General features: G+C 35.0%; 1 protein-coding gene across 4 annotated transcripts; it reads right to left on the bottom strand.

Moving 5' to 3' along the window:
* Positions 1–16,465: 16,465 nt before the first annotated feature.
* On the bottom strand, positions 16,466–25,030 carry LOC141666701 (homeobox-leucine zipper protein REVOLUTA-like). 4 transcript variants are annotated; one of them, XM_074472853.1, is made up of 18 exons: positions 24,153–25,030; positions 23,699–23,858; positions 23,291–23,367; positions 23,068–23,158; positions 22,872–22,967; positions 22,653–22,766; positions 22,480–22,563; positions 21,763–21,924; positions 21,610–21,684; positions 20,930–21,036; positions 20,619–20,802; positions 20,099–20,287; positions 19,659–19,739; positions 19,438–19,572; positions 18,498–18,820; positions 18,212–18,317; positions 16,998–17,147; positions 16,466–16,852 (listed from the first exon to the last, which is right to left on the bottom strand). In XM_074472853.1, exons 1-18 carry the CDS (start codon positions 24,368–24,370, stop codon positions 16,703–16,705), a joined length of 2,502 nt encoding a protein of 833 aa, XP_074328954.1. In that variant the 5' UTR covers positions 24,371–25,030; the 3' UTR covers positions 16,466–16,702. The 4 variants fall into 4 exon arrangements, with proteins under 4 accessions (XP_074328954.1, XP_074328950.1, XP_074328952.1 ...); XM_074472849.1 differs by having other exon boundaries at positions 18,498–18,832; positions 23,291–23,376; positions 24,153–25,029; XM_074472851.1 differs by having other exon boundaries at positions 23,291–23,376; positions 24,153–25,029.
* Between the last annotated feature and the right edge of the window lie 375 nt (positions 25,031–25,405).

Here is a 25,405-nt window from a genome sequence, read left to right as displayed (position 1 = left end):
AAGAGTTTAAAGATCAAAACAATTCAGCAAGATGAACAAGAAAGATGTTGGAGTCAAGATTCCTTTTCTTGATAAAGATAATTACCATCATTGGAAGGTAAAGATGCATCTTCATATGCTTTCTCAAGATGAGGCCTATGTGGACTGCATAGAAAGAGGCCCTCATGTTCCAATGAGAGCTGCAACAGGAAACGAGCCATCTGTTCCAAAGCCAAGGCATGAATGGTCTGATCCTGACATTGAACAAGTCAGGAAAGATAAAAATGCCATAAACATTCTGTTCAATGGTGTTGATGCAGACATGTTTGATAACATCATCAACTGCAAAACTGCCAAGGAAGTTTGGGACACAATACAGATAATTTGTGATGGCACTGAGCAAGTAAGAGAAAATAAAATGCAGCTCCTGATTCAGCAATATGAGCATTTTCACAATGAAGAAAGTGAGTCACTCACTGACATTTTTAGTAGATTCCAAAAACTACTAAATGCTCTTAAGTTGCATGGAAGAGTCTATCAGACTAAAGACTCCAATCTGAAATTTCTCAGATCTCTTCCAAAGGAATGGAAACCAATGACAGTCTCATTGAGAAACTCACAAGATTATAAGGAGTTTACTTTGGAGAGACTGTATGGCATTCTGAAGACCTATGAGCTTGAGATAGAGCAAGATGAAAGAATGGAGAGAGGAAAGAAGAAAGGAGGATCCATTGCACTAGTTGCTGATCTGGAAAAGGAGAAGGAAGTGAAGATGGAAGCTGTAGAATCAACTTCAAAGGTCTGTGAGAATAAGGGTAAGGGGCTAGCTGCAGAAAGTGAAGATTCATTGAGCCAAGATGACATGGAGGATATTGATGAGCACCTAGCATTTCTTTCAAGAAGATTTGCCAAGCTCAAGTTCAAGAAGAACTTTGGAGCAGCCAAGCCAAATAGAAACATGGTGGATAAGTCAAAATTCAAATGTTTCAAATGTGGCTTGGCAGGGCATTTTGCAAATGAGTGTAGAAAGTCAGATTCCAGTAAGAAAAGGTTTGAGTCTGTGGATTATAAGCAAAAATACTTTGATCTACTAAAACAAAAGGAAAGGGCTTTTATTACACAAGAGAATTACTGGGCAGCTGATGGTTTGGATGAAGATGAAGATGTCAGCTATGTCAATCTAGCCCTAATGGCCAAGTCTGATGAAACAGAGACAAGTTCCTCAAGCAATCAGGTAATCACTACAAATCTTGCACATTTATCTAAAGCTGAGTGTAATGATGCAATAAATGACATGTCTACAGAATTGTATCATTTGCGTGTTACACTTAAGTCTCTCACTAAAGAAAATGCTAAAATCAAAGAAAACAACTTGTTTTTAAGTGAGAGGAATAATGTGCTTGAGTCTCAGTTTGTTGAGTTTGAGAAACTAAAAATTGAGTGTAAGATTGCCAAGGAGGAATTAACTGAGTCCTTGAAAAAGGAAGAAATTTTGAAGAAGCAGCTCGAGCGTGAACAAGAGGTGATTAAAACATGGAAAATATCCAGGGATGTTCAAGCTTAAATAACTAAAGTTCAAGGAATTGAGTCTTTTGTGATGAAGCCTGGAAAAAAATAAAGAGAATCTAGAACCTATTTTGGTAGATGGGTTGCTGACAGATGTAGACTCGACGGATGATGAGGACTATCCGTCGGATAACAAAAAGTGTTATCCGTCGAATGATAAAAATCCTCATCCGTCGGCTGTAAGCAAACCCATTAGCAAAGCCAAATTAATCAAGCTAAATGATAAGTATGGGTCTGTTTCCAAGAACTTTGTTTCAGGAGAGTCAAGTCAAGCTAAGAAAGGGAAAAAGGCAAATGTTGGTCACAAGACTGTCAAACAGTTAAGTGACAGACTTGAGAAAATAGAGGTAAAAATAGATACTAAAAAGAAAAACAATAGGAATGGTAAAGTAGGGATTAACAAACACAATAACTACACACCTGACAAATATGCCCCTAGAAAAATCTGTGTCAAGTGTGGTAGTGTAAATCATTTGTCTGTTAATTGCAAATCTGCCATGCCTACTCCCATGTCTGTTCAGCCTCAATTTCCTAACATGAATGCCATGCCTCCCATGCCTGTTAATGCTATGCCTACATAGAACATAAATGCACAGTTTGCTAATATGCCATTTGCACCTAATCCATATTATGCTGCATACAATATGCCTCAAATGTCATTTAGCATGTCTTACTGGAATAACATGTTTGCACCAAGCATGTCATTTCCTGTTAGCCATAATATACATGATAATTCTGTTGCATTAAATGGTTTCAAAGGCCCAACCCAAATGACTAAGGAAGAATCTGAAATTCGTAAGTCAAATGAGTTAAGACCTAAGAAACAGAAGAAGAAAGCTAACAAGGCAGGACCCAAGGAAACTTGGGTACCAAAATCAACTTAATTTGATTTTGATGTGTGCAGGGAAACAGAAAGAATCTTTGGTACTTGATAGTGGTTGTTCAAGACACATGACTGGTGATTCTACCCTGCTCACAGAATTTAAGGAGAGAGCTGGTCCAAGTATTACTTTTGGAGATGACAGCAAAGGTTCAACTGTGGGATATGGCTTGATTTCAAAGGACAATGTCATCATTGAAGAGGTTGCCTTAGTGGATGGTCTCAAACACAATTTGTTGAGTATCAGACAGCTTTGTGACAAAGGCAACTCAGTAACCTTCAACAAAAAAGCCTGTGTTGTGACTAATAATCAAAACAACAAAGTGGTTCTCACTGGTGTGAGAAGAGGAAATGTGTACCTAGCTGACTTCAACTCAACTAAAGCAGAATCTGTAACTTGTCTTCTCAGTAAAGCAAGTCAAGATGAAAGTTGGCTATGGCACAAGAAGCTATCCCATTTAAACTTCAAGACCATGAATGAGCTGGTAAAGAAAGAACTAGTAAGAGGCATTCCTCTAGTGGAGTTTACAAAGGATGGACTGTGTGATGCCTACCAAAAAGGGAAGCAGATCAAAGCATCATTCTGGAAGAAAATTGATTCAGCAATTGAAGAGCCTCTGCAACTGCTCCATATGGATCTGTTTGGACCAGTCAATGTATTGTCAATTTCAAAGAAAAGATTTTTCCTAGTAATTGTAGATGATTTTTCAAAGTTCTCTTGGACATATTTCCTAAAGTCAAAAGATGAGGCTAGTGAAATCATAATCAATCACATAAGGCAAGTTAACAATCATCCTGATTTCAAAGTTAGAAGAATCAGGAGTGACAATGGAACTGAGTTCAAGAACTATGTCATGAGAGCATTTTGTGAGGAAAATGGAATCTTACATGAGTTCTTAGCAGCAAGGACTCCACAACAGAATGGAGTAGTGGAAAGGAAGAACAGATCACTTATTGAAGCTGCAAGGACAATGCTTAAAGAATCAAAATTACCAACATATTTCTGGGCTGAAGCTGTAAACACTGCATGCTACACTCAGAACATCTCTCTGATTAATCAAGCAAGATGCATGACTCCTTATCAATTGTTCAAGAACAAGAAGCCAACTCTAAATTTTCTTCATGTCTTTGGCTGTAAATGCTATATTCTGAGAAATCAAACTGATCAAAATGGGAAGTTTGATGCTAAAGCAGATGAAGGAATTTTTGTCGGATATGCTGTTGGTAAAGCATATAGAGTCTACAATCTAAGAACCAACATTGTTGTGGAATCTATACATGTTGTGTTTGATGATAAAAAGATTGAAGGACTGAAAGATGGACATTATCATGAGAGCCTCAAATTCGACAATGTTGAGATGGTCAGTGATGAAAGTGATGATGAGAGTGATCAAGAAACAGTGTCTAAGGATAATACAGACAAATCTACCACTACTGAAGCACAAAACTCAACATCCGTCGAGTTACATAATGCTTCATCCGTCAGAAGGCAATCTGTGTTATCCGTCGGAAGACAACCTGCCTCATCCGTCGGTACTCAAAATTCACCATCCGTCGGGTTATCAAAAGGAGCAGGAAGTCAAGGTAGTTCACCCATAGAAAGTACCCCTTTCTCAAATCAAAGATCCACAAACTCAGGGGGAGTTTCTAGCAATCAAAATTCAATCACACATTACGACAACATTGAGGTCTCTTCATCTAGAGCTAATCTACCTCAACCAAGGAAATGGACAAAAGATCACCCCTTTGAACTGATTATTGGTGATGTTTCTTCTAGAGTTCAAACAAGAAGAGCAACTCAGGAAGAATGTCTATACAGCAGCTTTCTGTCAAAGGAAGAACCAAAGAAGGTAGAAGAAGCTTTGTTAGATCCTGATTGGATTTTAGCCATGCAGGAGGAGCTAAACCAATTTGAAAGGAATAAAGTATGGAAGCTGGTACCCAAGCCTAAAGGAAAGAATCCAATAGACACCAAATGGGTATTCAGAAACAAGATGGATGAAAATGGCATAGTAGTATACAAAGCCAGATTGGTTGCTAAAGGCTATTACCAGCAAGAAGGAATGGATTTTGATGAAACTTTTGCTCCTGTTGTAAGACTTGAAGCCATCAGAATCTTCTTAGCCTATGCATTATTTTCTTAATTAATTTAAATGACTTAATTAATTAATAGAGAATTAATACTACTCTTGAACAACAACCACTCTTCTGATAATCTTCTGAAAATCATTGAATCCATTTCACCACTTGAATGTTGACACTCGATGTACTGTCTGGTTCATGAATGACTAACTTCTGTGATGTTTCTCCAAGTCTTGATTTTCTTCAGATTAAATTCCTGTAATTAATTGATACCCTGACGAGATCTCTGTCACTTGGTTAAATCTACAATCTTGATTTATATCACTGAGGCTTGATCAATTACTTGAGCTTCTTCCAATGAATCTTCAAGTCTGTAGATGAACAATGTTTCTTAACCCTTTGACAGATGTTACTTTGTGAGATCTCTCCGATGATAGATCCACTATTTACTTATTACATTTTTATTTGAGTTGAGTTAGATCCTCGAATAAGCAAATAGGCTTAACATATGCCTTTCAATGACTCTGTTTTTTTGGATGGAAGCATGAACTTAGGGGGAGTTGAAGGCCCAAGTTCTGTTTTAAATTTACCTGGATGGGCATGGACAAAGGAATTTACACCAGGACAATTTGATGTGTCTTTGGTCAAGCAAGTTATGGCTATTCAAAAGGCCCTTCAGGAAACTTCAGATGCTGGTACCAAGGCTATTCTTCAAGCTCACCTAGACTCTTTGCATCTCATAAAGATCCAGCACTTAAGATAGAATATGAGTGTGGATGAACTAAAAAGAGATATAGCTGACTTGAAGACATACAATTCTGAGAAGCTGGATTCAGTAATGCCATATGGTACCATGCAAGATCTATTACTGAGATTAAGGAGAGAATCAGATTCTGAAAAGAAGCTAGCCAAGCTGGAAAACAGAGTTCAAGTTATTGAGAATTCAGTGGTTATCCTTCTTCAAAATCAACAGACTCAGACAAATCTTCTTATGCAATTGGCTAAAGCACAAGGCCTAACTCCTCAACTTGATGATAACAAAAAGGGGGAGAGAGAATCAAGTAAGGGGGAGAAAGGACCAACTGAGGGGGAGAAACTTCAAGCACAAATCAGCAAAGTAATTGTACCTTCAATTACTGTCTTCAAGCCAACAGTTGCAGATGGTATAGATCTAATTAATGCAGCAGCAGCAGCAAATTTGAAAGTTGCTGAAAAAGGAAAGTTGAGTTTGATCAACTGGAATAAGATTGATGAGGAGATACAGAAAAAGTTTGAACTAGTCAAGGAGCCAGTTCAGTCAGCCATCCATCACTCTCATGTCAAGCCAATCAGTGTGAATGAGATGAGCATGAACTATCTGGAAAAAGGACAATCTTCCTGCATCAAGTCTACAAAGGCTGAAGCAATTCTTAAACCAAGGGAAAATTATCCAAAGTCATCTTGGAAGAACCCTATGGACACTGTGTATGAGACACCCAAGCCTGATGAAAAGAAGCTTATGTCAAGATCTATTGTCTTCTATAAAGATCCAGCTGATTCAGCTTCAAAAGGAGAATTGCTAAGATATTCAGAAATGGAAAGGAAATTTGTGTGGTAGCTGGACATCCACAATTTGCTCAAGCAAAGAAAGAAGAAAAAGCCAGATTAAAGCAGGAAAAGAGGCAAGCTGCTCTAGATGCAAAGAAGTCTAAACAAATGAAAGTTTAGATTACTATCTTGGCCAAGCTACAGGCTGTGAATTCTTCTCAAAAAATTCCCTCTCAACCATCTGAAGCTGCTGAATCAAAGAAGAAGATTGAAGAATAGAAGAAATCCCCAAGAAAGAAAGAATTGGCTAGAAGAACAAAAAGGAAACTGGATGTTGTTGACAAGGAATTGGAAGATCAATTTCCTAAGGAATCCACTCAAGCTACAACTCAAGCTTCAAAGTCCTATGTGGTATTTGAAGACATAAGGGTGGTGGATCCCTACAGGAACATACATGGTGAACCTATTGTGCCAAAGGATGAGCCAATAGAGTGGGATAAAATACCAATTCCTGACTTCAACTTACCAATCCTTAGCAAGCCAAAAAGGACAAAGTCAAGGGCAGTCAAGAAAGTGAAGTTGTCACCTCTCAAATCTAAGTCAGTAATTAAAGCTCAACCCAAGGTCAACAAGGGAGACTACTTGTACTTGTGTGACATCAAAGAATTTTCAGATCTAAATCTTTATCTGGATGAACTGGATGAAGTAAGGGCAATTGATGCATACAGAAACCTACCTGAAAGGTTGGTGTTCAAGTACAAAAGAGGAAGGGAGATTCAGTGGCCACTTCACAGGATTCTTCGAGAAAGCCAAGTTGTGCTGATTAAAGTCCATTCATCCTTCAAGAAAAACTTTGGGTTCAATGTAACTGCAAGAAGACTAGTATTGAAGAAGATTGAAGAGCTGAGGAGTGTTAAAGCTAAAGATGCACTCCCAAAGACTCTAATCATCCCATACACAGGGAGAAGAGTGCATCTAAGGCCCTACTGGCTGATGGAATTCATGGATGACAAGGGTGTAAGAAGATTCTTCAGATTAGAAGACCAATTGAGTATCTCTAGCAATGAGACTCTCTTGGAAATGCAAGAAAAGCTAGATCTCTCAGAATATGATGAACTGGAATTCCACAGGCAGCTCCAGAATCAAATTGAAGAAAATAACAGAAAGCTTGGAAGAAGATCCAGACTTTCAAGGAACTAGAAAAATCTGCTCAGGCTAGAGGAGCATCTTGAATTGACTGTGAGCCAAACCTTACACATTTTAATTAAATGAAGCACTTTCAATTTTATCTACTTATCTTTAAAGATATATGTTCAGGATGTTTTGTTATCATCAAGTATCTCTTAATTTATGGCTACAATTCCAGTAGACATAAATTGGGGGAGATTGTTGTGCATATGTTGTGTACTTGATGATTTCATAAACAAAACATCTAAGTAGATTTTACTTAGTGAAATTATGTAGCACTCGACGGATAAGAATTATAGTCCCGACGGATAACTCATTATAGTCCCGACGGATGATTAACTTATTATCCATCGAGTGAGTAGCTTATGTAATAATAAGTTTGTAGCACAGTTATGTATGCACCTTTGTATAGAATCTATAGTAGCACATAAGTCATGTTGACTTTAACTAGATATGCAGAATAGGTTGATTAATTGTACATAAAAGATGTCTTGTAATTCTGCATAAGTGAAATAGAGTCAAGTGCCAAAATAGCTACCGACGGATGATTAACAAAGCCATCGACGGATGATCAAATGACTATCAATGGATGGTTAATATAGCAGTTGACGGATGATCAATTAAACCATCAACGGATGTTCTGAAAGTCGATGGATGATCATATGAAGAATTCAAACAGCAGTTGAACAGTGAAAGCTGACACACAGCCGTCGAGATGTATACAAACACACTGTGGAAGCCCATTAACTGGGTAATAGAGGACGAAAAGCAGCAAAGCTTAAGACTGTTAGATTTTATATTTGTTCAGTCTTTTTGACTTTGTAATCTTGGTATTATATAAACCAAGAGAGTAGCAAATAGAAAAATAACTGAGATAGCTGAGAAACACAAAAACAGAGAAATCTTTGTAAGCAGAATCTTTAGCATTTCCTGTATTCTCAGTAGTTCCATTTGTAAGCAGCTGTGAGCATTTCTGCACACAGAGTCCTCTCGATATATTATATATATCTCTGGTGGAATTGTTTAAATCCACCAGAAAGTTTTTAAAGACTCTTATTTTTAATTACTTATATTTTGATTCAATAAAGTTTGCATTCCGCATTGTGCTAATCAAAACAAATATATCTATAATCGAGTTGAACATTTTTATTTCGAGAAAAAGGTTCAAGAATTCCATTCAACCCCCCTTTTGTAATTCTTGTTATATTGTTAAGGGACTAACAATACAACTTGAGGGTTTTTTTATCCCAAGTTTGCTAAGATAGTCTGTAAGTTGCTTCGATCTGTTTATGGATTGAAGCAAGCCTCAAGGAGATGGAATCGTCGTTTTGATGAAACAGTCAAAGAATTTGGCTTTATTCAAAATGAAGATGAACCATGTGTTTACAAGAAGGTAAGTAGGAGCCATGTGGCATTCCTGGTACTATATGTAGATGACATATTACTAATAGGGAATGACATATCTTCTCTACAGGCTGTTAAGACTTGGTTGGGAAATAGTTTCTCGATGAAGGACTTAAGCGATGCTACCTATATCTTAAGGATCAAGATCTATAGAGATAGATGAAGGAAATTAATCGGCCTAAGTCAGAGTATATAAATTGATAAAGTATTGATCATTTTGGGATGCAAGAGGTAAAAAGAGGATATGTCCCAATATCTGATGGGATATTGATCTCAAAAGATAACTGCCCTAAATCATTAGATAATAAGGGCCGTATGAGCAAAGTTCCATATGCTTCGGCAATTGGATCTATAATGTATGCGATGATATGTACTCGTCATGATGTTTCGTATGCCTTGAACATGAAGAGAAGATACTAATCTAATCCAGATGAGGGTCACTGGATAGCTGTCAAGAATATTCTTAAGTACTTAAAGAGGACTAAGATTCATTCTTGGTGTATGGAGGAGATGAGAAGCTGGTTGTAAAAGGTTACACTGATGCTAGCTTCCAGATAGATAGAGACGATTCAGTATCTCAGTCAGGTTTTGTGTTTTGCCTTAATGGAGGTGTTGTAAGCTGGAAGAGTTCAAAGTAAGAGACAATAATTGATTCTACAATGGAAGCTGAGTATATTGCTGCTAGTGACGCAGCCAAGGAGGCTGTTTGGATACGGAAATTCATAACGGGACTTGGTGTGGTTCCATCGATTACAGATCCAATTGATCTTTACTGTGATAACAATGGATCCATCACGCAGACTAAAGAACCAAGGTCCCATTCCAGGGTAAAGCATATACTTAGGAGATATCACCTTCTTCGAGAGATTAATAAAAGAGGTTATATACATATATGTAAAGTGCATACTGATGATAATGTTGTTGACCCACTGACTAAGGCTTTGTCGCAGCAAAAGTACGAAAGTCATACTGGTTCCATGGGTATTGGATACATGGGTGATTGGCTCTAGTACAAGTGGGAGATTGTTAGTGTGTGTGCCCTAGAGACAACACTAATATGTTTATGTTACGAGACATCTGGATTATTAACTATGATTCTATGGATTATTCTTTAGTAATTTATTATATCTTTATTTTCTGTGATAAAATATTAGATTAATAAATGTCCTTAGAATATGATATGTAAATCTATATCTCTAAGTACGTGACTTAGAAATGAGATTATGAGAATAATATTGATATTCCTAAAGGTACCTAGTCCAGTATTATTGTTAAGGGACGATAATAAATATGTTGAGACTAGTGCGTTTGTTGACTGATGATCACATCTCATTGATCATAGGTATGGTGATACTAAAGTCAAAACACAGGCACATGTATTAGATACATGGTGTTGGATTGACCCGTTATGAGATACTACATATTTATAGTGTCATAAGTTAATCTCACGGTGATAATGATGTATTGGTCCTTAGACCTAAAGTCATTATATTTTTATACGAGAATTAATATATTTTGATACAATTGTAAGTTATCCTTGACCGGGTAATAATAAAAGCAGACATTAGTTATATTATGAATCATATGAGAAATATGAATGATCTATATGGGATTTAGCCCTCCTATATTAAAGGAGTGATATTATTGACCTCTTAATTGAGTAAGACTATAAAATGCATGGTCGTGCTCAAATATTGATTTATTTAATAGTTTACTCATTGATCAAGGAAATAAGGATTAAACGTTAACAGAGGATGACACAATGCATGCCTCGAGTTTGATCTATAATACAAGCATAAAGGGAATATATTATATTATACATTATTCCCGAAAGGTTTAATTGAATCACCAATTATTATTATTACTTGTGTAGCAATGATGTATTGCTAGATGTCACTCATTGTTATAATTTTATTATTAGAAAATAAAACTATTTCTAACGTAATAATAACCTAAAGGGTCACACACAAAGAACGTTTAAAATGGAGTGTTATTTAAATTATGAATTAAAATATTTTATTATTATTATTTTGAATTTAATTATTAAATTAATTAAGTGAGACTTGATTAATTGTATATATATTAGAATTCGAATTTAATAGTAATATAGACCCGAAATCAGAATATGTTATTTTTCAGAAGCCCATTAGTTTTAGGGTTAGGTCTTAATCTTCTCTCCCCTATATATACATTAAGATGTATATTTTTAGGGTTACTTGTCACATTATATTTTTGAGAAAAATCCTAGCAGCTCTACATCTTAGAAATGCTAGAGAGAGAGAGAGAGGGGAAGAGGCAACCAAAATCGGCTAGTACCGCTCTGGTGATCGTTGGACGATCGGACGTTCGTGTGGATACCTTGGAGAGCAGATCTTCGCAAGGAGGAGTGTTGTGGTTCATCAAGATCAGAACTTCCATTACAATCAGAAAGAAATTTTTATTAAGGTAAACATCTAATCTCTGAATTAAATGTCTTGTTTCGCATGGATCCTGCATTTAGGGTTTCATTTTTCATATATATTTTTTATTTTTCCGCTCCGTTTGTGCCACAAATCCCAACTTAAATTTCATATTTGGATGTGTAGTTCAGGAAATCATCTAGGCTCATGCTCTTGATTTATCTTATTGATCACATCCCCAAGTTGCTTCTGCAACTCTTTTATGTCTTGAGAATTTGTAGTGCATTTCTTTTGCATCTCCATTTGCCCATCAACCAACTTAGATAACAATTTTTCAATATTATTGTCACCACCTATGTTTTGGGAACCTTGTCCCCTTTGCTGAAAACTAGGAGGTGTAGAATTATTTTGAAACTGAAATCCATTCAAAACATTGCCAGTGTTTCTTAACCTCAAATTGGGGAGATCCCTCCATCTTGGATTAAGGTGTTCAAGAACACATTTCCACCTTTATTGGCAAATCCAACAGTTAACATCCTCATAAGAAGGATCCATTAACGGAGGACATACATCAGTGAAATGTCCAGGAGTTGAACGAATACCATAAACTTGAGTCTTTGGTGTTTTACCACTAAACATTAATGCACTTAGTTTCTCAATGTTCTCCTCAATCTTTGACAGCCTTTGATCAGAACCATCTCCTTTAGTTACACCTGACATCGCACGACTCCCATATTGAAGTTCATTTGCAGCTCCTTTAGCAATAAGTTTCTCGGTAGCAACATGAGATAAATCCATAAAGGCACCTTGTGCGGCAGAATTCAAATGTCTCATCTCACCTTCAAGAAGACCTTGGTAAAAGAAATGCAACAGACTACCTTTTGAAAAAACATGTTGAGGACATATTTTTTGTAACTTTTGAGATCTCGCATAATACTCAGCATAAGTTTGAGTAGCATTCTAACGAAGTCTAGCTATTTGACGTCTCATGTTCATTACTCGAGTTGCTGGATAGAGTTTTTGCAAAACTTTCTAGGCGAGCTTCTCCCAAGAAGTAATATACCCCACAGGTAATTCCTCTGGCCAATCCAAAACTGCTTCATCAAGAGAAAATGGGAATGTTTTCATTTTTAGAATTTGAGGATCTGTCACTTCTGGTCCCATGCTTTCCACAATAGTCACAAACTAAGAGAGATGTTGATTAGGTTCCTCAGTTGGAAGATAATGAAAGACAGGTAACCTCATTAGTAGATTTTGTTTGATTTCAAAGCTGCCACTCTTCCCAGTTGCAATATTCGGATAGACCATACATGATTGGCCAAGATTAGCAATCGAGACAGCGACATCATCACGAAGTGTTTGTATTATTTCCATGTTAGCTAAAAAAAATTCCCTTCACTTTCTTCATCTCCTTGCTTACTTGAAGTATCACTCTTCTTGCAAAATAGCTTCTCAGGATTTTCTTCAAATAGTTCAAGATGTTCACCAGAAGAGTGGATGTTGACCATGTACCTGCTAACATGAAACGTTTAAACCACACTAACTAATATAGACTAACACAAAATAAAAGTAAAGAAAATTCAATACCCGGCAGCGGCGCCAAAAATTGATGTAACTCAAGTTAGACCATTTTTGTGTCGAATGTAATGTAGAATAAGTAAGGGATCGTTAACGACAAGGATTAAGGGTTTAATTTTTACTTTTATCTTGAGTAAAAATAAAAATATAATTTGGTTTAAATTGTTGTTTTAAACTAAACTAGCATAAAAACCCGTGCAAGGCACGGGTTATTTTCTAAAATTTGATCTTGAGTTATGAATTAATATCGTCATTTAAATCATTTCGAATTTTATCTGTTATAATTTTAATCTTTTCTTATAATAATTAGATAATATATTGTAAATGACACACATGCAGTACACGTGCCCGCACACACGTAAATTCAACTTAATTTATTAAATAATAGTTGGAATTTAATTGAATACATATAATTTAATCTTTCAATATCCTTTTAAAGTTCATCAATATCAAATTAGAGCACAAAGATATGAAAATTTTATTTATTTAATATATAATGTGTAAAACCGTTGTTAAAATTTTGTTAAATATATATTTCATAATTTTGAACTATCCTTCTAAGGTTCATCAATATTAAATTTGGTTATGCAAAAAGGAAACATTATTAATTTAATATAATTTTATTAATAATACCAATGTAAAATTATTTTATCTATTTGATCTACACAAGTATAACTATTGTTCAACATATGTGTAGAACTTAAGTTATATATTTGTTAAACACTTGTCTTAAATTGTTTAAAAAATAAATTATAAAATGTAATAAATATATTTTCGTTATAAATTATGTGTATTCAATATAATTTTAACTATTTTTTTAATAAACGATGTTGAACCAAAGTTATATATGAGTTGGGAGGTGGATTTACACGTTAAGACTGAATCTCATCTTGTATATATAATATTGCACATGTGGATGACCTTGGATAAAATCTTGATATTAGACTATTTTCTCATATAATGTATAAGGTTATATTTGTAAATATATAAAATATGATCGAATTTACAAATACACCCTTAAAATTTTATATGTAAAATTCTTCGATCTCGGGATTGTCACGTGAGGATGACTCAGACCCATCTTTCTCACGTACATGTGTATGTATGTATGTATGTATGTATGTATGTATGTATGTATGTATGTATGTATGTATATATGTATGTATGTATGTATATATGTATGTTTGTTTGTATGTATGTATGTATGTATGTATATATGTATGTTGTGTGTATGTTATGTGTGTGTATTATGTAATCATATCAAATTTGGTGAAGACTAATTTCAAATTTTGAGTATTTTTTAAAAACCGAGTTAAGTCCGAAAAATAATAACCTATCACCGATCAAGTTAGTAAGTTTGATACCTATTAGTTATTAACTTGATTTTACAAAAAAGAGTCTCAAACACATCAATCCTTATCTATATAGTATTTACAAAATTTGTCGTATTTATAAGATGCTTTTATCGAGATCGTAATTTTGAACCTATAAAACTGGATAATGACGATTACTTTATGCTGGATCACATTGTCAAATTTCGAGTATCTTTTAAAAAATAAGTGAAGTACTAATTTTGAATTCGAAATAAGCTGAAGTTTAATGGCTCTTTATACCTGTGAATGTTTATTTATTTTTAATTTTTTTAAAAAAATATAATACTATGTATATTTTAATTATGTATTCATTAACACATTTATAATTACTTAAAACTTATAATTTTTTAATAAAAAGTTATTGTATTTTTATCAAATATAAAGAGTTTATGATCAAAAAATTGAATTTTATGTCTCACTAACTTTTAAGAGTAATTAGACATTTTACGAATAACAAAATGTCTCAAAATTTTGAGGTAACAATAAGTCTCGATCACACGTACTTATATTATATGCATGGTGAAAGACTAATGTGAATAAGTGGCAGAGTGGTAAGTTGATTGCTATTGTAACTTGAAAACCTGGGTTCGATTCCCTTTAATAACAAATTTTATACAATTTATGAAAAGAGAGGTAAATTAGATATTTTAAGTTGAATTTTATGTCTCACCAATTTCTAAGGGCAAATTAGACATTTTATAAAGAATAAAATGTCTCATGATTTTTGAGATAATAAAATGTCTCATTTAGACATTTTATAAAGAATAAAATGTCTCATGATTTTTGAGATAATAAAATATATCATCAATATTGCCCCATGTTGGGCTATTATTAATATAATAATAGATAATAGACTAATTATAACTCAATGAAAAGTTGGTTTGTAAATTATTTGAGAGAGATGTTGTAAAGCATGTAAATCCACCACTAAACTCATGACATACAAGTCTTGAATTTTATCCTCGATATGCTAAATACTTATAGAAAACTTGTCATGAACACATATAAACAAATTTTGTTATTAATATAACCCCATAAAAAATTTAATATGAATTACACACTTGTACAATTAATTACAGGATCACATATAAAGATTAATTGACTTTTTAGAGACAACAATCACATAACAAACTTGGATGACCACATATCATTGTTAATTCAAGTATCTCTAAAAGCATTGATAAACATATAAGCATAATCAAGCACATCTCAAGAATTCAAGTTTAATACTCATAAAATTGTCATAAGGTTTAGGGTTTTAGGGTTTCAAAACAGCCCTACAACAAAGAAGGTTTAGCCTACCATAGTCATGATTAAGTACATAAAAATCATAAAGAGTAGAGAATACAATATAAAGTAAAGATGTAGAAGAGTAATCCTTAGGTTGAAATTCCCAAGCACACAATCTTCTCCTTGAAATCTCCTTCTCTCCTCGGTGGCTCTATGTATGAATACGTATCTCTCAGTATCTAAAAATAATAATCAGTTTTAATTGTTTATAGGAATAAACAAGAGTTTCCAAAACTGAATAGAATTCTAAAATCAATATTCGTAGTTGACTTTTTCTCGTTACCGGGCTGATCCAAATAGATTTTGAAGCCTGGACCATTCCCTAATAAAAGAGAATCTCGTTATATTTGTGTGGATTGTTGAATCGCCAAAATCTGATAAACAGAACTCAAGATACGGCCCAAATAATCCAATTTTTCTTCTAATTTAGCTTCAATCCTTTACAATTTAGAATAATTTACTTTCTACAACACAATATTAAAAACTAATTAATAAACCTCAACCAACCAACCAAACAAATCCAGTAAATACCAAATAAAGCAGTGTCTGGGGAGGGTATAATGTACACAGTCTTACCCTCACTCAAAAGAATGAAGAGGTGAAGAGACCGTTTCCACAAAAACCTCAGCGTGTGTGAACACGTAGATATGTGTTATAGGTTAGAAGTGATAAATAATGATACATCAAAATATGTAATATAAGAACTTAATCGACATAAATGTGAGCATCTAATTCATACCTTATCTCATAATTGAGTTCACATAGGACTTGCCTATATCACAAAACTTTTCGTCCATTCTATGAATTTATGATCCAAAAAAATATTTTTTGTATAATGTTGGTTTTTTCTAGTCGCTTCCAACTAAATGCAAAATATAATCAATATCGGAATAAAAATCATCTAAAATATACATAATTTATATTCCATCACCTACGCATACACAAAATAGGTTTATTTTTCCGAGTTTGAAGAGAGTGTAAAAAATGGGGGACTCTAACCTTCGAGTCTAATCGACGTGATCCTTTGTTATGCAGGTAAAACGAACTCAATTTATTATACAGGATTGCAGGTAAAACGAATTTAATTTATTATGCAGGATTGCAGGTAAAACGAACTCAAACGAGACGGAATTCAATTTAATGAACACAGAAAGCAACATTTGCTTTAGCTAATACTGTAAATTAAACTAAGATCCATAGAAACCAACTTCTGTTTTAGCTAATAAATTAAACTCGTCATAAGGTTGTTTAATAATTCTCTTTTCAGACATGATACATACACTACAACTTAAAATTGCCAACATACTTGACGCACTGAAAACCTGTCTGTCTGCTGTATTGGTTACTAAACTTCTTTTTAATCCATTTTGCTACCTCGTTTGCAAACACTATCTTTGAGCTCTCCCCTTAAAACATCATACTAATAATACAAATGGTCACACAAAAGACCAGTTCATAAAGGAAAAGGCAAGGCAATGGACAGTATTTTCTTCCGCTGCAAGGACCTTCCAAGCTATGGCTTGTTCATACGAGATGTGGCGTCCCATCGTTGACAAGCAGATACCACCCGGCAAATAAGTAAAACCCTGAGAATAAAAGAAATATGGCACCAGTTATATATCTGAATGGTATTTCAGCTTTCACTAGCTACTATGTGGCCAATAAGATAACTTCACAATCGCAAGAAATTAAGAGAACCTAGCAATAACTTCAAAGTCATTTATAGATTACCTGTTGCATAATCTTGGGAAATTCTGAATAGAAAGCTTTACGGCCGGTGTCATCAAAAATATTATCTAGAGTAATATCTTGTAAAGCCACTAATGTGGTCTCTAGCATGTCCAGACCTGCTTGATTAGCAAATATGAAGACTGGCAGTGACTGCAATACAAAAATTAAGAGATGAGATTCGAGAAGCATATGCAACAGAATAATATATTCGTTGCACACACAATTACATACATTTATATATACACTATCCAGCTACTATGAATAGGCCACACAGGCAGGAAGGAATGAATTGGGTGGAATAATGTTTATGACCATTTTGTCCACCTAGTAATAACATGCCATGTACATGTACATATATTTGACCTAGCCTTTGATGATATTCTCGTACTAAAACCTAAAACTGGGCCCTATCCACTGACAACCCTAACACATTTAATGAAAATCATTCATTGCCAAGTCTACACTTGTCAGATAAGAACACAACTTTTAAGGGACAGTCCCACACAACATAAAACGACACTGCAGATCTTAACCTATCTTTTAAGGGACGATAAAAGAATACAGATGTTTTAACAGAAAGCAATGCAAGATACACATTCTTCAACTGCATATCGTAAATACGCATACCTCAAGTGCTTATCTTGTGGTTTGGTTTCAAATATACACTTTTCGATTATGCATATCACTTGATATGTTTCTTATTAACGTGTATCACTACAAAAGGTATATGTCTGTCTATATATGGTATATGTCGTGAAGATGAACAGAAAAGAGGGTGTTTGAGTTGGGGTATGAAAACATGGACAAGGGTCTATAAATTGGGGTGTCAAGTTATGTAGGTGGTAAGCTGTTCAAACATGGAGATTCCGAAGTGATTTATTCATGGGATTTTGCAATGGATTTGGGCTATATATTTGTATTGACGGCCATGGATGTGCTCTGAAAAGGTAGAAGAGATTAACTGCTTTTAGTTGTTAGGCATGTAATATGTACTTGTAGAAGGCGTATATGGTTGGTAAATATGATAAATATTTTGGAAGATGGTAAACTGGGTAATCATTATTTGAAAAGAGGTTTATTATTATTTTTTCTCTTTTAAGAGTATCACATATGTATTACATAATGTAGACAGTTACAGTGACTGGAGATATTAAACACAATTAGTACAGAGCATCGTATAGTTTAGAGTAAAATCACATTCATTGATTACATACCTTCAACGAGCAGCACAAAATGGCATCCTGATGATGCCAAAGATTCTTTAACAAGGTATCACCGCCTGTAGAATCAGAACTCAACAAATCTGTCCCCATGTGATACCTGAGAAAATTGGTGTAAGGGAGAGCTAGAGAGGAAAAAATCAACTAAGAACATGTTTTTTTATCATTGTAAGTGGGACTGACTAAATAAATTGAGCAGGACTTCAGTATAAGATCTGTCTACTTCAAAGAGGTGAAGAGCAGCCATTTCCCCTTAATTAGTTGCAAGACTAGAAATTACCTATAGCTCTGACAGATCCAGTTGGCTAGTGTCTGAGCTTCTGGAGCACCAGGAGATAGCTTTGGACCAGCTGCTGGGCTCGTACCTGACGGAGATATGGCCATGGCAACCCTCTGTACAGATGAGACAACTCTACGGACATACTGTCGAGTCATTGTAGCAACATTATCTGCCTGATTGTTCTCAAAAGGGAACTGAAATGCAATTGTTAACACTGATCGCATACTGTGACTTGGCGACGAGTCAATGGCATCATGGTTAGTTGCAGGATCCACTTCAAGACTGGATGCCAGGTCCAGGGTGCGACTTGTAGTTAAACTATCCTGCACATCACCCTGAGATTCAGAACTGTTAAAACAAGAAGGAACAAGAAAAATGCAACCGTTTGTAATTGATAGGATAACTTCGTCTGATTTTTAATAATTTTACCTGGAATACATATGCCAAAGGCTAGGATAAAGCCCATTATTTTAATGCAACTTCAATGCAAATATTAAGGCGCAATAAGACTACAATTGCCTTAAAAGAAGAAACTGAGCACTATAACATAACCCGAATGGTAGATAAAAAATTAATTTAGAGCGATCTACTACATCGAGGCAGATTTAGAATGGGGCACTTGTAAGTCTGTTAGAGGTCTCAATAGCTCTAAAGATTCTAATTATGATGCATGCATGCCATAAACATCAAAGACTATTCTCAAAACATTCTAACTATGAGGCATGCCATACACCCCAAAGACTATTGATGTTTAGCAAGCAAGACATCTCCTATTAGGATTACTAGGCAGGCCTTGGCATGAAGATAGATGACTCAGTCTGCCAAATTATACTCACTAAACCTCTATTATCAGCACATGTTACAGCAGTTGTAACCTTTATCCAACAAGAAATATGACAACAATATCAGGATTCTAAAAAACAAAAACTTGAAACTCAACTGATTTTGAATCAAGAGGAATGACGCGAAAACCAGAAGGAAGCAGGGGGGCATCATCAGGAAACATTTCATCAATTGGAGCAAAAACAAGTTCAGAGCAGGCTCCCACAGCATTCTCATGGACTCCGCTACATAGCTACAGTTAAGCAAACGTCAGTCTCAAAACACTCTGCAAGGGTGTCTAAAATATAGAGTCATGTAATGATATGCATATTTCAGTACCTGTAAGAGATGAATGTCCCTTGACATAAAAGCATCTTCTTGACCAAGAGGATAACCTTCGAGCCGGATTACTTCAAGCATCTAGGACATAATGCATAATAGAATTTATAGTTGTATACACAATACATATTATAAAGAGACATGTCATGCTATAGATGAAATCTTAATAAATCTCCTTTCAAAGAAATCAACCACAAGTTAGAAGTTAAAAGACTCTTTCAACTGATTTAAATTCTTGTGAAAGAGGATCACTTTACCAAGTAAAATTACAAGGAAAAAGTTTAGGAAATACACACATGTCTATGTTTACAGCCGATACAAATTTTAGAAAAGCAGATGAAGAGAAAGACAGTTGCCATACAAATACTTGAATCATTTCTTGTCAATGAGTAACGTGCATAGTAACAGATAACTGGAGAATAATACAATCACAAGCATACCTCTTCATGCTCAATTGTTTGACCAAGAGGCATGATAATTTGGCTTCCTGTAAACCGTGTTGGCCTCATTTCAGGATATGCATATGAGCTACCTTTTAGTGAAGCAGCAGAATATGCATCAACGCTAAAGTCAGCCCACTCTGACCGATGCTCCCTTAGAAAGCGTACTAGAACCGCAGGAGGGACATTCTGGAAGGAAAAATGACACATTAAACCTCGATATGTGCAATGAAAGACATATTACATCTCCTTATTTACTATATTCAAGTTGCATTTGACTACCAACCTAGGTTTTGCCCAAGGCTCCCCAAAATTCTAGACACGACTTATAAGAGAAAAATCTATGGGAACCGATTGTTGCAGGCCTGGTCCCTTTGTATAAATGTATTTCTATTTTAGCTGAAATAATATATTTGAGGATACTTAGTCTTGCTTCCTAGTGCAAGGAAAAAAATTGGGATGTTCCTCCATGGTATGGATCAGAGTAGGTATAGTTATATAGTTTTGAGTTGTGTCTCACCTGGAGTAGCATAGATGCTTTTGCACAGAGAACGCCTCCAACCAAGGAGTGTGAATTAGACGGATTAGAAGTACTGAACAGATTTTTTGCAGAATTCACTGCAACGATCACATCTTCGGAACCTTCACAACTCATCACGGACCAGCCATCATCACTGAAGCCATTGATAGCATCATCGAATCCTCTGGACGGTTGGAGGGAGAATGTATTACAGATTATTATCCCGAAATCTCAATTTACAACTTCGGTTTGTAAGAATAATACCAATACCCTAGTCAACACGATCAAATAATTTCTAAAGATAAAGTTACCTGCTTAGTCGTTGGCTAAAATTCCGAAGGACAGCTGGTTGCCTACCCAGACCATATATCACCTCACCATTGGTCTCCTGAGCTATTTGCCTTACATAGCGTAATGCCTGCATATAAAATTAATAAATAAATAAATAAACAGAAGCTGCATTTAATCTCCTTTACATTATGTGCCATGCAACAACAATAAACCCCCTATCCTTGTAAGTGAAAATAGGGACTAGCAATGATGAGTTGTGCATTAAGCAGGTGTTGAGTTTCACATCGTACTACGCAATGCGCATTTCGTTCAAGCAGAAAAAAATTATGGGGCGCATGCAGAAGTCATGCCGTCTCATTTAATATATTTACAAAAGAGAAAAGATATAACCAAATAAATAAAAATATGTGTGAACAAAGTATCATAAAGAGCTTTCACAAAATGAAGCCACTTATACAGGAGTTAGTATAAGATCAATAATTAAGGATATATTGGCAACAAAGAAAATCACACAACTCAAAGCAATTATGATTAGTGCTTGTCAATTTTAATGTTCCCGGAGTTGATCAAAGAAAGGAGGTATGCACACTTTTAAATATACTTGCTTCAGAATATAAATTTTGCAGCTGATCTTATTCAGACAAACCAAATAAGAATCATGCAGCGGTAAATGAAGAATATTGTAGATATATTTACTCACTGAAATAGTCACTTTCTGCGCCACCACTTTTGACGATTCATAAAGTGGACGCAATACCTCTGGCACAGTCCAGGCCTGAAATGGACAAGCAAAAAAAGTAAGAAAATCCTTTCAAACAGGATAGATGAATAAGCAAATTTTTTAAACTTCAACCTCAAGATTTAGGTGATCAACTATGTGAATTATTGATCCTCCGCCATCACATGGTCGAACCAAATAACCACTCGGAAGCATTTCACCCCTTACGTACTGAGCAGAAACTGCTGCATTTGGGCCAGCTCCAGCTCCAGACCCAGAAACTGATCTCTCGCAAACCTGGAGAAGGTACAGCAAAAGTTGTACAAATTAGCTCTCTTCAAATTATAAATTCTAGAAATATTCAAGAACCCAATATGAAGAGAAAACAATAAGGAGACCTAATCCCAGATTGTAGCAACAAGCACAATTAAAATATCTGCATGTTGAATATGAAATGTTGATTTACCATGCTACTATAAAAATCAGCTTAATCACCTCAATTTATGTAGTTATCTAGCAAGGGAGCGGTAAGAGAGTTTATATATCGATCAATGCATTCATAAAACTATAAGCATCCATAAAATGCAGGTGCTTATCACATATGCAAATGTCAGTTCAAACCAAGTTGATTCTAGCATCTTAATACTTCCATGTTAAGAACCAGAAAGACGCATCATACCACACTAGGATTGACAGTGGTGCACTACAAATCATTTAGAAGGAGCTCTTATTTTTTCAACATTTACAGCCCTTATGATTTGGCCTATATAGGCTATCATATGTCAAGAATTTGTACATGGACATGCATCCTGGTCCCCAAAGAATTTCTCTAAGATATATAAATTTGCATACCACAATGCTCCCGTTGTCTAAACTTGTGGTGTATCTGAGGGTCCAAAAATCTCGTGCAGGAGCCAGTGTGGTCGGAGCATACATCTGCAAAAATGGACAGTCATTGATTAGATTGAATACTATTATACACTAGGACATTAGAAATAACACTACAATGTAAACACACTGCTAACCTGTGTGTACACGAGTTCAATTGTTCCTTCATTTCCAGAAGGTAACATACTAAATACTTCAAGACTTCGACAATCGCGCATCCAAGCTGGACGATCTTTGAGGATCTCCACAATCTGTAAAAGTTTAAAAATTAAACAGATGATATCAAACTTCATGCAATAAAGCAGCTGACTGGAACAAAAACACTATTCGGACAAATATAACTTTCTTATATGTACCTTCGTAGGCTCTAAACTTACTAAACCACAGGCTCTTGCTGCCACTCCATTGCAACTATGTGAAATAGCAAATATCCCAACTGAATCCGGACCAGGCTGGTATAACACAAAAAAGTAGTTACATGATTACTTAACTGCTAAAGGGCCAGAGGCAAAATTCAGCTAAAGACACGTGTTTCAAAACAAATAGCAAAACCTTCATCCCAGGCATCTGGACCCAATCAACAGCAGTTCCTGTAGCCTTCGCAAGGAATTCTGATAAGGTCTCCTCCGCAACGGATAGGAGTCTGCCAAAAGTATTATATAATGAAAAAAGTGAAAAATAGGTAATTAATATAATACAACAGTTTCCATATTACAGGAGTACAAGCCCCCAGACGAAAATCGTAAGAAATCATGCAATCCGTTTTCAAAATTACCCAGCAGGATTGTTTGTATCTCTGAGAGAGTGTTGAGGAGCGGTGACCACAGACTCACAACTGACGTCCGTAGTTACCTGTGGTACCTACATCAGAATTCAAACAAACTCTTTTACCTAAACATGTAAAAATGTTATAATAACGATCTATATAACCCTAAAACAGCAAAAAAAATCCTCCTTTAAAGAAAACACAATTTGCTATTAAAAAACTGATTATCAGACAACAAAAGTTCACATTTAATTTCAAGGAGAACTGATTATGCCATTGGCTAATTATATAGTAACAAAATTACAGTAAAGGAAATCCAGTTTTGCTATTTAGCAATCCTACAATAAATTTTCAGATACACAACATTCAAGAAAAGGACAACTGACTTTAAAAGAGGTTTCAGTTTAATTAACATACAGTTTGCAATGTTTGGCGCATATATCCATTTTCACATACAAGCTGAGAAACTTGCTTCTGCAGGCGATCATTTTCCTCCATCAGTAGCTTGTTCATAGCACTCAGCTTTCTATTCACAGTTTGGAGTCTTGAAGACTCTTTCCTCTGCTTTTCCCGACACCTGCGTAGCCAAACAACAAACTTTTTTTAAAATTTCACCTAACCTTTGAAAATTCTTGTTCCATATCATATAAAGAACACAAATCAAATTAAAAAAAAAAACAGATCTTTATTTTCAATACCCCCATCAAAACAAATAAAATCATACATCTCAATCAAGATTATCATATGCACAATTAGCTATTTAAAAAAAAGATTAATTATATGCATAAACAACCATTAAGCAAAACACAAAAAGGGTAAATCAAAACAGCAAAATATTAAAAATCTAGAAATTGTACAAGTTGATATATACCTTCGATTCTGAAACCAAACTTTGATCTGCTTTGGCTCAATGTTAGCCAATCTAGGACATTCCCGGATCAATTGCTGACGACGCAACGAGCTCGGTTTAGGACACTCCATATAAACTCGTTCAAGAGCTTCAACTTGCTCAGCAGTGTATCTAACATACTTTCCATTATCCAAATGCTTAGTAATACTACCACCATTGCTATCTCTATTACTCTCCATTCTTAACTAATTTCCCAAATCACAAATTCTTCAAAAAAGCTCACAAAAACAAATACCCAACACAAACACACACAAATACTTGATGTAAATTTATAAATGAGCACCCACAGAAAAGATAGAAAACAGTGGGCTGGTAAGTAGAGTGGTTTTATGAATACTTATCAACAGTTACGAGATGATATCATCAATAAGAAGATCAAGTGGTTGGAGGGTAAAATAATCAAGAACAGACAAATAAAGTTGGTATTTTTTTTACTTAAATTAGGGGGGAGGGGGGAGTTGTGGTTTGTGCTATAAATGAAACAAGCTGTGAATCAGTACCAGGTTCATAGAGTGATGTTGGTTGGAGATGCATATACATACAAATATTGTTGTGGAATTTATATAGTCCAACTGGAAACAGAGCCAAAATAAAGAAAGAAATGCAAATGAATGGATGAACACAACCAAGAAGAGAAGAGATATTTATGTATGTATGTATATAAGAATTTAAAAAGGAGGCATTTTTAGAAGAAAACCCAGGTATGAAAATTCAAGTTAAGGAGGGAGGCATGGAAGTGGTAGTGGTAGTGGAACGAAGAAAGGGAGGGCTTTCCAAGTGGAGGGAGGGGGAGAGATTTTTCTAGAGAGAGACGTCATGGACAAACACACGAGAGAGATACAGGAAAACATATGTTAATTAATAATATGGGAAATTTTTCTAAACTTACTTCTTCTTTTCTACATAAATATTTTTAAATTTTAAATTTATTATAATATATTATAAAATTTTATATTTTGTAGTAATATATTGAGTAAAATGCATAATGTGTACCCAAAGTTTGACTTTACTGCATATTGTGTACCTAATATTTCAGGAATGTACTGTGTACCTAATGTTTTAAAAATGTTGTAAAATGTGTACCTGTCGTTAACTCTACACTAACACCGTCACGGGCAATTCTGTAATTTCACTATTAGAACGGTTATCAGTCCAATATAAGGCTTGCAATCAGGTTTAGGAGCTGTTTTTGTAAGTTACAGTCGATTTTGTAC

The sequence above is a fragment of the Apium graveolens genome, chromosome 6 (assembly GCF_009905375.1).
Source record: "Apium graveolens cultivar Ventura chromosome 6, ASM990537v1, whole genome shotgun sequence".
Lineage (NCBI taxonomy): Eukaryota > Viridiplantae > Streptophyta > Magnoliopsida > Apiales > Apiaceae > Apium > Apium graveolens.
The sequence above is the reverse complement of the archived record's forward strand: the minus strand, read 5'-3'. Positions and strand labels throughout refer to the sequence as shown.